We start from the raw sequence: 15,462 nt of genomic DNA on the forward strand, positions 1-15,462 counted from the left end.
GAATTTTTACAGCTCCCTAAGCTTCCTGAGAAGCCCATGCATTTATTATAAGGTGTATCGTTTTCCTAGCATAGATGGCTGCATCTGTAAAAATTTAAAAATCCATACTAAAGCTTGGATGCAAGAGATGTGCTTATATGTTCCCCCAAACTGAAGACACTGACTGAGTGGGTAAAAACTCTTTCCAAACTTTCCCACTGAAACTTGGTTTAAAATGTTGGTCTTACGATTATTAATATTTCTCTAATTAGCTGGGCCATCCCTCAATTTAAGTTGAGTTTTGATTTTTACAGATTCTTTTTCTATCAGAATCCCTGTATGTTCTTCTCCCATTTGCCACATAATTGCCTGAGCAGTTCAGGTGAAGAAACTTGAGCTAGCAAGGAATTAAATTCCAGAGTGAAAAAAGAGAGTGTGTTACATCCAAGCCTCTGAACAGCTATCAAAATAGCATGGCATCTGGATCTGGTAGCTGGGACTTTTGCACTGTATTGAATTACAGTGCTTATCACAGAATTTCATTTGCCATGGAGTCACCAGCTCGGGTTTCCATGTTATATTAGAAGGACTGGATTGCAGTGATTCCCAGTGGCGTAGCGTGGGTTGTCAGCACCCGGGGCAAGGCAAGTAATTTGCGCCCCCTAACCCGTGGATTTGCGCCCCCTAACCCTAACCCCCAGATGTTGCGCCCGGTGCGGCCGGCCCCCCCTGCACCCCCCACGCTATGCCACTGGTGATTCCTAGTAGATTCTCTTGTGAATGAATACTGTTAATCACAGCACCTTTTTGGTGCCAATGTGGTATAGTGCCTTGAGTGTTGGGCTAAGACCTGAGAGACTAGGGTTCAAACCTCCACTCAGCTCACTGGGTGACATCTGACCAGTCACTCACTCTCAACCTAACCTACCTCACAGGATTGTTGTGTTTATAAGATGAGGAGGAAAACTGTGTATGCCACCTTGAGCTCCTTGGAGAAAAAGATTAGAACAAGTGTAAAATAAATATATAACTATGCAAAGTGCTTTACAATCCTAATTCATTCTTTTTTACCACCTTGTAAGGCTGGTCCCTATTATTCTCATTTTACAAACTGGGCAATGGAGGATGATAGCTATTCCCCCCCCCCCAATTTTTTAAAATTAATTTTCCAAGTTTATAACAAATACAACACAACACAAAAAACAAAACATATAAAAAGAAAAACAAACAAACATATAAAATTTCTTCCAATCAGAATCCAAATTAATTTCCATTATTAAATGACTTCCTCGAATCCTTCCTAACTGATTTTCATTAAATCTCATTTTAGCAATTTTCCAATATTCACTTTCTGATATAATTAACTAGTTCAAATTACTAACTTCCTTTCTTTTCATCATAATCTCAATCCATAGTATTATACAATTCAACATACTTAAATCCTAAACCAATTTAATACTTGCATTTCCACTTATGTTATATTTAGCTAGATATTCCTTAAATTTCTTCCAATCTTCTTGATATTTCTCCTCTTTCTGATCGCGGATTCTATTGGCTTGTTCAATGTTACTCAGGGATCCTTTCCAGGGAAAAAAAGTGATTTCCATGTAAGATAATTTTGTGTTTTTTTTTTTTAAAAAATAATATTTATTAATAGTTTCAGAATTACAGAAAAAAAAACAAAAAACAACACTACATAGAAAAGAAGAAAAAAAGCAAAACATGGAAACTAATACAATACAGCAAAAAGATAAAAAAGAAGAAAAAAAGACACAAATCCCATATTACACTTCTCTAACTTCCATTTGCTTGTTTCATTGACCTCCTCACACCTCCCTTTTTGTATTCTAGTTTAATTAGTTATTTTAGCAAATTCTTTCCATCTTTCTCAATTTTTATTAAATAATTTATTTTAACAATTTAACCTATTAATTAACTCAACAAATCCTTTCCATCTTTTCCCCATATTCTGTTATTCAAATTACCTTAATTTATTTAACCTTATCTTACCATAAAATACCTTAGAGCTTGAAACTTAATACTCAATTATACATAACTCCTGATATCATTTCTACTAGAGCCATATAGTTTCATTCCAACATTTTCCCTAATATTCATTAATTTTAGGCTAATTCCCTAAATAAAAAATTTTCTTTATAAATTTTCTTCCAATCTTCATCCAGCGTCTCTTCTTCCTGGTCTCGGGTCATGTCAGTCCTTACTGTCTATACCATCTAGTCCATCAACCTGGTAGTCTTATGTCCGAGGCCCTTAAGTCTCTTCCATGTCCCTTCTGCAGATCTTCTTCTTCTTGTTTATACCTGCACTTTTCTTTGTCTTTTGTTGGTCTCTTTCTTAATTTCTTTCCTTTCTCATTGAGGAGTAGGTCTCTGGGAGGTTCCAACCCAAAATTATCTCCGTCTCCCTTCATCAAACCAGCCCATTCCCCACAGTCCCACTCCCCACAGTCATCAATGTAATCCAAAAAATATTTAAGAGCATATTTCAAAGTCTCTCCAAAGTTAAGAACCTCCTCAGCTCCAGACTCCCCCTTGCCCACTCCAACTTCAATCTTCAAAAACAGTGGCTTATGCTCCTGTAGGGCCTCGGGTCTCTCCATTTGTATTATTTGAGGTGCAACCGCAACCTCCTCCATTATCTTCTGCACTTGCCCAATCAATACAGGTTCCTGATTTGGTCCCTGAATGGTTTCTGTATCAATATTCCCTGTTTGTCCACAGTTATTGACCACAACAGTAATCAAATCCATTTTCTCATTCATCAAATCCACCTTCTCATGCATCTGTTCCAACAAAGCACTTGTCTTGCATAAAGCAAGCACCAAAACTTCCTCCCACCTCATATTTAGTCAAGGTCAAAAGGACTGGTCCCACGATCTTAATCTCACAGCTGTAGAGTCCTCAAGTAGACTGCAGCAACAATTTAGCAAGCTCCCTCTAGAGGAGGCAATTTCTATTTGTATCCATCTTTTTAAGGCAAGTCCAACAAAGGAAAATTACTTTCATTTTTCTGATATTATGTTTCTTTAGAATGCAAAAGGCAACATTGGAATCAGTTTATTTCTCTTCTTTAGCTATCTGTCAAAGTATTCCATTCACAGTCAATAGACCTCTCCAACATTTTCTGTCTCTGACACCCCGTTCCCAGGTTAGAGACGGTGGAAACTTATCTTTCTTCACTCCCTCTCCTGCAGGCGTTAAACAAAGTCCCCCCCCCTTTTCTCCTGCTTCCAAGGGGGTTTCAGTAGTTATAAATGAAGGAAATTTAGACTTTTTTAACGACTTTCCAGGCTTTAGCTTACAAGGTTTTTGCTTCAGTCGATATACAAAAAGCGGAAGGCGGACTTCCTGTTTTGAACCTTCCCGCTTCGGTGCCAAATTAAGATATTTCTTGATCCAATTTTCCGTTTCTACTCACGGGTACTTGTTTTAAATCCAATTGTCCACAGGAAAAAGTCAGCGCTCTCCGGCAATGGCTGTGCGGCTTCACTCTGTGAAAGTAGCAATCAGTTTGCAGCACTGCGCCGCTCACCCCACTTCACTCCGGAACCCCGAAATGGGGTTCCCCATGAGTAGGGGGCGCTCCTGGTGCCCTGCCGAACCCCACGTTCCCAGGCTTCCTCCGCCTGGGATTTCTAGCGGGTCCCCACGTTCGCCGCGGCGGGAAGACCCAGTTTCCACGGACCCAGTTCCTCCGGTTGGAGGAACTCCGCCATTCGCCGATGGCGCTAACCCGGAAGTCCCATGTAAGATAATTTTGATGTGGCAATTGAACATAGATAAATAACCGAGACTGACTGCAGACTCAATCAGCATACATGCTGCAGTTAATGTTCATGCATGTGGGATCACCACAGATTATGATCCACAGAATAAAGTATCAGTACTTAGTATTTAAAGCATTTCACACACATTATCTCATATGGGATACATGTGGAATTCATGCAAATTGTTCTATGGAAGTGACCTTTGCATAGGGATTTTGCAACATGAAATCACGGCATCAAAGTACTTGAATTCAGGCCCTAATCCATCACACGGGTAAATAAATTGCGGTGATTCATATGTTTTATAGCTGACACTTAGAGACAAGAGTTCTGTCTCCCTGGAGGCAAAATGCACAACTTACCACTTGGTACCGCAGCCAAAGGGTAAATGTTTGCACAAACCCTCCCCTGTGCACATATAGGGCATTTTGAAGGGCTTCCTAGTTACGGCATCACTAGCCCTGTTGTTCTGGTCTTCTTGTTTAAAGTTGCCCAAGTGACTACAGTGGTATGTGGATCTGGAATACATGGAATAACATTTTGCCAGGTAACTGAAGAAGCCAGAGTGAGTCACTTCTTTACTCTGGTCTTTGGCACCCAAAACATACATTTCTAGGGCCCACCCAATTATTGTGCCTGCAGTCTGTTTTAAACTATTTCCATCATTGCATTTTAAACCCCTGTAACTTTCCCAGGGCCTTTATGGGCGGATAATAAATCAAAATAGTAATTATAATTCAAATACACATTAGGATTTGGATCTTAAGACAACTTCAGGAATTTGACTGAAGGGAAGTTCCCTGTTTCCTCCCTACCAACCTCTCAGCCACCCAGTCAGCTTTAAAGTTGCTTCAGAGTGCCAAACAGGGATTCAGAGTGAGACACCATCAGCATGCTGATAACACTCAGCTTTGCTTTTCATTGGACGAGGGCCAGTTAACCGAAGCCCAATCTCAACAAGAGGCGAAAGCTGTGGGTAGATGGTTCTTATATTCTGGGAGTTTGCATTCTACTTGCTCTAGAATGGGTTGCACCCCACCCCAAAGGGTCAAGTTCGCTTCTTGGTTCCCTGTTCCCATTGGATCCAGTTTTCTTCTCTAGAGCCTTGGTCCACAGCACCTCCTCCTTCCTACGTCACCAACTGCAGCCTCTGCTGGACAGGAATGCTCTGGGTCACAGTTAGCCACACCGTGATCACCTCCTGATTAGGCTGCTATAATGGTATTTTAGGTGTGGCTTGAAAGATGACCAGGAAGCATCAGTTAGTGCAGAACACAGCTGCCGTGATTTGATAAGGATATCTGGATCCCATCTCCAACGCGGTTGGCAAAAGCTTCACTAGCAAAACATCTTGGGGGCCCAGGTAACTGAACGTGCTGCCTCTGTGCCTTCACCATTAGTTCACCAACCATAGATTTTCTCTCCAATTTCTCTTCTCCAAACAAGATGACAATAGAATGACCTCACTAGAGATCCTTGCCTTGCACCAATACTTCTTTCTTTCAGGCACCAGGTTGTACCAGGTGTACATAGAACATTCTGTATTTCCTCTGGTTTTAGGCATTTTTTATTGTTGCCCATGGTTCCACCTCCTAGTAAGTTCTTTTAATGTTTATTACTAATGCTGTGGTATTTTTAAAACATTCTTTTTATTTCATTTTCCATAAACGGGCGAGTTACCTTTTTGTAACCATTTTATCGCTGTGGTATGCTAGTGAGAAGTGGTGTAGAAATATTTGAAATAAATAAGTAGACAGCACAATCTTAACCATGTCTGCTCAGAAGTAAGTCCTGTTGAATTCAGTGGGGCTTCCTCCTGGGTAAGTGGGAGGACTAGGTTTCTGGCTAATAAAAGCTGTTGGAGCTGGTGCTAGCTTTAATTTAAATTTAAATTCAATTTATAGCATCGAGACCAGACCTGATTTACTGGTTGGATGGCATCAATAAAAAACAATCATGTGTTTTTATTCATGTTTTAAGGGGAACACAGAAGGAAGCAAAAAATCAGTGTGGTTGCAATGACTGGTGGCATAGGTAAACGGCTTGCATGGAGTGAACGTGAGTATTCTAAGGTTATGATATTTTATTAATAAAATTACACATGGAACTTCTGTTGGAGCTATGTTGTGTCTTTGACTGCATAAAGTGGTATTCACAGTGCTTTCAATGTATTGTGTGAATGTATCTAATGTCTCTGTGCAAACCTTGGTAACATAAAACCTCTTAAGTCTAATTCCAGACTCAGCTCTATGTATGGAATGTTTTTGTACATGTATCTTCTTGTACATAGAGAGAGAAAAAGAAGGGAGAGGCTTTTGTATTTCTTTAAATATTTCTCTTTTTGATAATGCTTTCTGTTTAAAAAAGGAGGAGTCATGAGAATACAGTAGAGTACCATGGAATTGAGGTGAGAGGGGGAGATGAGATAGTTGGCAGACGAAAGGATTGCAATAAGTAAACCTAGCTTGCACGTTTTCCCCTTTGCAGAAGTTACTTTTGGTGGGAAGCCTAAAAAAGGTCCTGAAAAACCTAAGACGCTGGTTGCCTTCGAGAAGAACTTGGAGCGAAAAGAAAGGAGAGATTATGGCGTTCAGTGGGACTTGGATGTGCAACTTCTCATCTCTTCCCCTAAATGGCTTCAGCTGCATGGGCTCAAAAGGAACAAGTTGACCTTTTCTCAGATTTTATCCAAGATTGGATTTCAGCACAAAGAAGGTATGATGTGCAGCAAGTCTTTTCCCTTTGAACAATGCACAGCCTCATCTTTTGTGCGCTTAGTTGGAGAAATAAGCCCTGTTGCATTCAACAGTAAGTACCGTATTTTTCGCCCCATAAGACGCACTTTTTCCCCTCCAAAAATGAAGGGGAAATCGGGGTGCGTCTTATGGGGCGAATGCCTGCAAGCCTCGCGCGCCCGGCAGGAGGTCCGACCGGGTGCGCGAGGCTTGGGGCGGCAGCCTGTCGCCCGAAGCACGGGGAGCCCTCTGGAGGGCTCCCCCTGCTTCGGGCGAGTGTCTGCAAGCCTCGCGCACCCGGCAGGAGGTCCCGCCGGGTGCGGGAGGCTTGGGGCGGCAGCGGACTGCTTGCGCGCACCGAGAAGCTTGGGGCGGGCTGAGCTCAGCTGGCCCCAAGCTTCTAGGTGCGCGCAAGCAGTCCGCTGCCGCCCCAAGCCTCCCGCACCCGGCAGGAGGTCCCGCTGGGTGCGCGAGGCTTGGGGCGGCAGCGGACTGCTTGCGCGCACCTAGAAGCTTGGGGCCAGCTGAGCTCAGCCCGCCCCAAGCTTCTCGGTGCGCGCAAGCAGTCCGCTGCCGCCCCAAGCCTCCCGCACCCGGCGGGACCTCCTGCCGGGTGCGGGAGGCTTGGGGCGGCAGCGGACTGCTTGCCGGCATGCAGAAGCTTGGGGCGTGCTGAGCTCAGCACGCCCCAAGCTTCTAGGTGCGCGCAAGCAGTCCGCTGCCGCCCCAAGCCTTGCGCACCCAGCGGGACCTCCTGCCGGGTGCGGGAGGCTTGGGGCGGCAGCGGACTGCTTGCCGGCACGCAGAAGCTTGGGGCGCGCTGACCTCAGCTTGCCCCAAGCTTCTGGATTAGCGCAGCGCACCTGGGGGGGGAAATAAATTTTTTTTCCTTTATTTCCCCCCCTAAAATCTAGGTGCGTCTTATGGGCCGGTGCGTCTTATGGGGCGAAAAATACGGTAACAACTTGTGTATGGGATATCCTTTGGGGCTCACTTCTAAATAAACGGGCAAGGAATTGGTGCAAAAAATAAATAAATGACCCTGCATGATGGAGACAGCACTTGTACAACTTCTTTTTATTCTAGACTATGTATCCATCCTGGGGAAACTTGTGGCTTCTCGATACGCAAATGGGTTGTATCGTCAATACATGACAGGAGAAGACGGCAAGCTGTATAACGTAAGTGGCGGATTCAGAGTGAGAATATATATTTTGGGTAAGATAATATTATATATTGGCAGGATGAGGTGGTGGCTGGGTGTAGTAACAACCTGCCCTCTGGCTATAAAAAGTTTGTGTTTGATGCGCTTTAAATCTGGACTCTGCTTCCAGAGTTCTTGCTGACCTGTTGAAGTTGGGCTTGGGGAGAACTACCTCCAGAACACAGAGTGGAAGTAATAACAATGAGCCTGGGGTCACTTAGCTTCAGAGAGGTGTTTGATAACCGATACTGGTTTGCTGATCCAGCACCTATATTATTCAACAACATTAAAACTACTGACATGGGTTATTTTCAGAATCAGGACTTCCTCTCTTGAATTTTTCCAAGGTCTAGTAGGATTTAATGAGCTAGAAGCTGGTATTGTTTGGACGTTCCATGAAACTGAATAATTTTTTTGGCCACTTTTCATCCATTGTGAAATGCTGATTGGGTGGTAGATGTGTGTGAATCACAGCTCCAGAGATCCACAGCGCTGTTGCAAACAGCTGCCCCACTCAGCACCCTCCTGCTGCTGAGTACTTCTGCAGTACTGCTGCTCATTGGGATCAGGCGAGGCGGTCATAAAGTTGGGGGAGCTCTTGGTTGCTGGTGGTGGCCCAACATGGCTTCTATGACCAAACTGGAGCTCCTCCCACCTCACCATCACTTTGCTCTCTTAAGCTAGCAGTGGCACAACTGCTGGGAGCATGCCCCTGTCTCTCTCTCCACTCAAGGACTGCTGCTGTGCTCACCATTTGGATGCTTGTTCAGTAGTTTGATGGTAAACACTTGCTGAAAAACAATGGCTCCCGTTTGACCCTGTTCTGGATTTTGCATCAGAAGGCAAGGATAGGAGAGACCCGTCAAGTAGAGAAAATGTAATTCTGTGCACTCTTATGGTAGCCAAGAGACTGATGTTGATGATCTGGAGGAATAAAGATATGGATCGACAATATGATGACACTCGCAGCTTACGAACATACTGCTTACAGACGTAGACTTTGTTTGGATAAATATGACAATATTTGGAACGAGTTTATAGAAAATGTAGTAGGTCATTCATCTTTACATATGTATTAGGATAATAATATCAAATTTATAAAAGAATGTATGGGTTAGGATGTTTTTCATATATATTCATATATATTTTTTCTATACATTTTTGTACCTTTTTTTCTTCTTTTCTCATTCTCTTTTTCTTTGCATCACTTTATTTCTTTATAATCGAACCCTTTTCAATAAAATATTAATACCAAAGTACAGATCCACCAAGGAGGTTTGCCAGCTCTTAAAAAGTGTGTTTGCATTTGTAATTGCCTTGATGCACATCCTCTTCATTTTCCATCCCTACTATTCCCTGTCTTGATTTTGACATCTTCACTCTTTTTAAAATTTAAATGCAGCTGACAGCCAAAAAAGACCTCCTCTTTCATTTTGTGGATTGTCTTACTGGAGCTATCGAACTGTATAAACAAAGGATGGAATGGCTAACCACAGAAAGCCGGCAAATATTTGGAGTGATTCAGGAACAGAGTATCACCATTGTTCTGGATTTCGGTGTTGCTTCTAGAGCTGAGTTTGATCTGTGTCGAGAGGCGCTTTCTATGGTCTTCAAACAGCAAGTGGCCCAAATCTCCCGATTTAACATCATTCAGTAAGTTTCCTACACTTTATTAAGGAGACTTGCTGGAATTCCTAATACTGCAACCATAATAATGAAGTTTGTTGGAAGCATATGGCTGATGAACATAACCAGACTTTGTCTGCAAAGCCTTTATGCCATTTTGAATATGAGGCCATGAGTAGAAATCCTTCTTAAGCTTTTTATTTATTTATTTTAAAATACTAGTTCTCTTTAAGTGGAAAAGATTCGTTTTCAAACACTGTATTTCCTCTCAGCATTGATCAACACACATTTTCCTGCAAAGGCCAGCTAGATTTTGTCTTAGAGACCAATTTTTTTAAAAAAACATAGTAAGTAGATACAATTGTGGTCAGATTTAGTACCTCCATAATATCCCCCCCAAACTTTATTCTCTATAGCTAATGCACCTATTGCTCCCTCAGACAAAGTATATGTTAACTTTTGAAAACATGTTTGTTTATGCTAAGGGTCAGCAACTACAGGCCTGGGGAGCCAAATCTGGGATTTGAGGAGTCCTGCCTAGCGCTTGATTTGCACGGGGCCAAAGAGGCATTTTGGATAAGAGACTGGTTTTGGGGGTGGGGTTAGGGCAATCTACTCTGACTCTATTCTCTGGGAAGTCTAGGTGGTGGCCCCACTGTGACCATTATTTCAGGATGAGATTTTTAGCTCAAAGAGCGGGGATCAGTGCTGAATGCTCAGACCCCTCTTCCCTTTCTCTTCGACCTCTGCCAGACTTGGAGAATGAGCGGGACTTTTTCACTGAATGTCGATCGAAGTAATTCATCTGGGAAACTCCACAGACATTTGGCACCCAGATCATATGTCTGTCTAGACACTGGATAAGGCCTTTCCCCTTCCACCCCCCCCCCCAATAATCTCCAAACAAAACCTTGACAGGGACAGATGCTCCTTGCTGCGCTTTTTAGTCTACCAGAGCTGTTATTGCAAGACAAGTTTAGCCATTTCTCTAGATATCTTAGCTATTCTCCTTTCCAGGGGGGCTCAAGATCTTGCAAGGTGGCAAGAGAAAACTGTTCCTGTGTCGGAGGCCTCTATAGAAGCGGCTGTCGAGTGGCTGTGGGCGATAGAGTACAGGCCAGCTGTTTGCCACTCGGGCCCCACAGAAGCGATCATGGAGGCCTTGTTTGATGACACGGTAATCTCTCTCACACATTTCTAGAAGTCTTCGGTTATGTCTAGGGATATATCCCCGTGAGAGTTTTGACTGCAAGTGCTACAGACATGAATTATGGACGGGGATAATACATGCTAATAAAAGAACATTGGGGGCTATTTAGAAGGAATTTCTTTCAAGTTGATCTGCAGGCTGGTTCTTACCAATATCATATATGCATGACAGCGTTGCATTCTGAGAGCAGAATTTCCCACGGAGCAGGCAGGAGAGAAATGTTTCAATGACACTAAAGGGGCTTTGAAGCATAGGCCTAGTTTCGATGAACCTATCTGAAAGTTAAGCGATGCAAATACCTCTTTGGCGCACTGCAACCTTTTTTAGGTGAGCCACAATTAAGCCAGGAAGTCTCCAATTAATCCCAGTTTCCCTAACACTTCCGGGCATGTGGGGCTCACTGTGCAGCCCTTTGGGCTGAATTGCTGCTATTATAAGAGATGCCAGTGTGGTGTAGTGGTTAAGTGTGTTGGACTAGGACCTGGGAGATCAGGGTTCAAATCCCCACTTGGCCACAAAGCCATGGACTTGGGCCAGTCACTGTCCCTTAGTCTAACCTAGCTCACAAGGATGTTGTGAGGAGGGGGGAAACCATGTATGCCACCTTAGCTCCTTGGATGAATGGGGGGTTAGAAATGAAAAGCAGGTGGGGGGGGGGGAATGTTACAAATATGCTTCATGGTTCAAATGACTTGTCCATCACAGACCGAGGCCGTGTACTATTTCACTGTGGGCGATATGCCAGAATGCATGAGACATTTGCTCCTGCAGAAGATATCGAGGTGCCCATGCCCAGTCCATACAGTGTCTTTTAATGCTCGAGAAGAAGAGACTATTGCTTTATTAAAGGAGCTGAGTCATCTGACCACTGGCAGGTATGAGGTAAATGATTTCAGCACTATCAATCTATTTTGCAAATGGAGATATGGATCTGTGCAGATCGCATGCTTTCTCTTTGTGTTTTTTGCCCAAATATGTCACTTTCCCCCTTCCTCTGTCTCTCTGAGAAGAAAATACAAGGTCTGGTGGAACAGGTTCAGCCCAAGATGTTTAGCTGCCCAATGCGGTGTACAGTGGTACCTCAGGTTACAAACGCTTCGGGTTACAAACACTTTGGGTTACAAACTCTGCTAACCCGGAAGTAGTACCTTGGGTTGAGAACTTTGCCCTAGGATGAGAACTGAAAACGCATGCCAGTGGCAGTGGGAGGCCACATTAGCAAAAGCACGCCTCAGGTTAAGAACTGTTTCGGGTTAAGAACGAATTAAGTTCGTAGCCTGAGGTACCACTGTAGTTAAACGCCCTTCTCCCCTATTCAAGGTGCATAGTACTCAAACTTGACCAAGTTACTCCCTGGGAGTAAAAAACACAACAATGACAAGCATTTAGTGCCTTTCATGACATCCAAAATCAGCAGCCCAAGGCAGCTCTGCTTAACAGTAGAGCAAGCCGAAAAGAGTGAGGCCTCAATTGTGAGTTGCTATTAAACTGATAAATGCAAGTTATGCTACGCGAACCCCCAGTTTGTTATGGCCACCTGTGAGTTTTATGAAACTCTGGTGATAAAAGAGTACAAAGAGAACATCCTGATGGTGCTTGAGCCTGACAACCAGTGGAAATTACTACGTTTATTTGTTGCAGTTATTTTCCCTTTAAGAAGTCAAAAGTGAAACGTGTTCTCTTCCTTCATATTTTTTAAAACAGCCATGTGAGGTAAGCTAGGCTGAGAGAGGATGACTGCCCCCAAATCACTCAGTAGACCGTAGCTGAGGTGTGACTTAAACTTCGGTCTGCCTGGTCTGACATTCTAGCCACTGCTCCATACCAGCTCCTTTGAAGCCTGTTTATAACCTTTGCATACAGATTGAAACACTTTATCCCTTCAGGTTCCATGCATTTGCTGAGAGAGAGGACTACATGGACATGATAGAAACCTCAATAAGCGACGAGGATGAGAAAGCCTTACTTACCCAGAATTCGAGGAAACTGAAAGGGAACCTGCCTCTAGGTAAAACAAAAGAATGTTGATTGTTATGCCCCAAATGCCTTCCTCCCTTCAGTCAAGAATCTCCATGGACCATAGCTCTCACCAGCCTCGCTCCTGGAGCAGTGCACATTTTTCTGCTCAGGCTGCCACTTCTTCTATTTTATTTTATTTTATTTTATTTATTTATTTTATATACGTCCAATATCTGCAAGCGTCAGGAAAGTTACAGCATAAAACCACAATATAAAACCACTAGTACTTCAATTGTTTTCATTGTGTACACACACACACACACACACACACACACAAACAACAACAACGTTTATTTGAAACATTTCTATACTATCTCTTTTCGTTCAGAAATTTCCAGGACAGTTTACAATTACTCAATAAGCACAGTAAAAGATCAATACAATGACTCACAATGGTAGAACAGTGCTAAAAACAACTATATTTTGTGTGTGTGTTAAAGAGAGATACACTGGAGTTTAAAAGTCTGGGGAAATCAAAAGGTCTCCTGTCTAGCACATAAGAGACTAGGCATGCCTCCATGGTGAGAGAATTCTGCAAATGAAGTGTTGCAGCCAAAAAGGCCTTTCCCCCCTGTATCCACCTGCCTCACTTCAGATGGTGGGGGTGCACATTCAAAACAGTGGCAAACAACGCGCGTACCAGTTCTGAAATTAATTCCACAAATTTCCTAAGCTAAACTGGAAGGCGCACAGAGTAGAAGACATCACTGGGACAGCCCATAGAACAATATGGTAATGGGGAACAGTTTTACAACGGCACATGACGTTGAGAAGTTCATTGTGCTGTGTGGGAGGGGGAAAGGCCATTTTCTTTCTGAAACCATTTTTAGCTAATGGAGCTGGACATCCCCTATTTCCTGTATTTTAGAGAAGAGTGTTTGATATTTAGAGAAAGTGAAGAGGAAGGGTGAAAAACATTCCCTTTCAGAAAGGTGGCAAGTTTACATGTTCCAGCAGGCCTGTTTTGAATAAATGCAAAAGCCCCCAAGGGGTTTGCTAGCTTCCAAATAATTGTGTATCAAATTACGTGTGTTAATAGGAAAGAAGAAATCGCTAACAGCCAGGAGAAAACAGAGAAACATTAGTCCCTGTTGTGACTGAGTACACACAATTTTCAAATGCTGATTGCCCAGGAACAAGGCAGACTATATGCATACATAAATCAATACAAGTTCTTTCCTCCCTTTTTGTCACTGAGCTTCAAATGTGTGGTGTGTGTGTGTGTGTGTGTGTGTGTGTGTGTGTGTGTGTGTGTATAACTAACAAGTCATCACATCTTGATTCAATTACTTTTCAGATATTTTCTAGAATGTGCAAGATTTTAAACAGGACACATGCTGAGATTCCACATTACAGTCGTACCTTGGAAGCGGAACAGAATCCATTCCGGGAGTCTGTTCGACTTCCAAAACGTTTGGAAACAAAGGTGCAGCTTCTGATTGGCTGCAGGAAGCTCCTGCAGCCAATCGGAAGCCGTGTAAGCCACGTTGGACATTCGGGTTCCAAAGAATGTTTGCAAACCGGAACACTCACTTCTGGGTTTGCGGCGTTTGGGAGCCACAACGCTTGACTCACAAGGCGTTCAGGATCCAAGGTACGACTGTATAAGTAAATGCACCAGGGTGGTGGGGAATTAGCCAGCATTTATTTGACTTTAATATGTTTTAAAAACAACCTGTATGGCAAAATGACCCCCAGGAACCACCTGCTCCTACATGAGCCTTTTCACCAGTTAAGATCGGTGTCAGAGACTCTGCTGTTAGTTCCACCTTTCTTTGAGGTTACATGGACAGGGGCTCTGAGACTGGAATACCCTCCATGTGTAGGTCTTCCAGGTCTCTTCCGCTTTCCAGACATCTTTTAAAGACTTAGTTTTTCAACATTCTTTTTATCTGCTACTTTGTTGTATCCTGCTATTAATTTTTCAGCTGTTTTAATTTGCCTGCCTTTACTGCAGTTTTTTTAGGATGGCTTTTCTTTTGCTTGTCTGTTCATTTATCTTGTACAAGGCTGGAGTAAACACTGACTTGGGATTACCGTATTTTTTGCACCATAACACTCACTTTTTTCCTCCTAGAAAGTAAGGGGAAATGTCTGTGTGTGTTATGGAGCGAATGCCTACGGGTGGCAGGTGGGATCTGCTGCAGTCATGAGCAGATGATCCATGGTTCCCCTTCCTTTCCTCCTCGGTGGTTACAAAGCATGGATCCACATGGATCCTCAGGATTTTTGCATTGGGCTACTCCAAACTCACTGCCAGATCACATGTCTGTGGCCACAGCATGAACCACAAAAATCATATATCCACTATTTCGTTTAGAATTTTTTTTCTCTTGTTTTCCTCCTCTAAAAACTACGTGCGTGTTATGGTCTGGTGCGTGTTATAGAGCGAAAAATACGGTAAGTCTCATTAGTAGAGCTTACTTTCTGGGTACACACATAGAGGGTTGGGCTGCGTGCTATATATGTGCATGTTGCAAAGGTGGAGGGCCTTTTTGGCTCCACAGGCCAGACCCTAATTAGGATCGGCCTTGTCAATAGCATGATGTCATTGTGATGCCACATGATTGGCAAGCAGATGGGGATGCCCGCCTGTCAAATCCGCCTGTCAAAAACCCGAGAAACCTTCAAAACGCATTCTTTCCCTCTTAAGAAATCTGGGCAGTGTTGTTTACCCCTTGCAAAGTTCCAATTCCCAGCAACCCTCGGCAAACAACAGTGTTCATAATTCTTTGAGGGAAAGAATATGCTTTTAAGGTATGTTGCGTACGTAGCCTAATTCTCCAAGCCATGTAGGGTTCAAGCCAGCACATGGCGTTGACACCCTTGCCCCCCAGGCTGCAAAACAAAGAGTAGATCCTGGAACATAAAGAATAGAATAAGTGTAATTGCGTTTAATGCG

At 43.2% G+C, this 15,462-nt stretch overlaps 1 protein-coding gene across 3 annotated transcripts in view; it reads left to right on the plus strand.

The window, feature by feature from the left end:
* The window catches only part of VWA3B (von Willebrand factor A domain containing 3B), a 73,895-nt gene that overhangs the window by 2,364 nt on the left and 56,069 nt on the right, over window positions 1-15,462 (plus strand). For all 3 annotated transcript variants that reach the window (XM_081197538.1, XM_081197539.1, XM_081197540.1), the window contains exons 2-8: window positions 5,747-5,824; window positions 6,254-6,481; window positions 7,588-7,682; window positions 9,108-9,358; window positions 10,349-10,508; window positions 11,247-11,416; window positions 12,428-12,549. In XM_081197538.1, coding sequence (XP_081053664.1) covers window positions 5,747-5,824; window positions 6,254-6,481; window positions 7,588-7,682; window positions 9,108-9,358; window positions 10,349-10,508; window positions 11,247-11,416; window positions 12,428-12,549 — 1,104 coding nt within the window. The remainder of the gene's footprint in view (window positions 1-5,746; window positions 5,825-6,253; window positions 6,482-7,587; window positions 7,683-9,107; window positions 9,359-10,348; window positions 10,509-11,246; window positions 11,417-12,427; window positions 12,550-15,462) is intronic.

This window comes from Podarcis bocagei, assembly GCF_964188305.1.
Source record: "Podarcis bocagei genome assembly, chromosome: 6".
Lineage (NCBI taxonomy): Eukaryota > Metazoa > Chordata > Lepidosauria > Squamata > Lacertidae > Podarcis > Podarcis bocagei.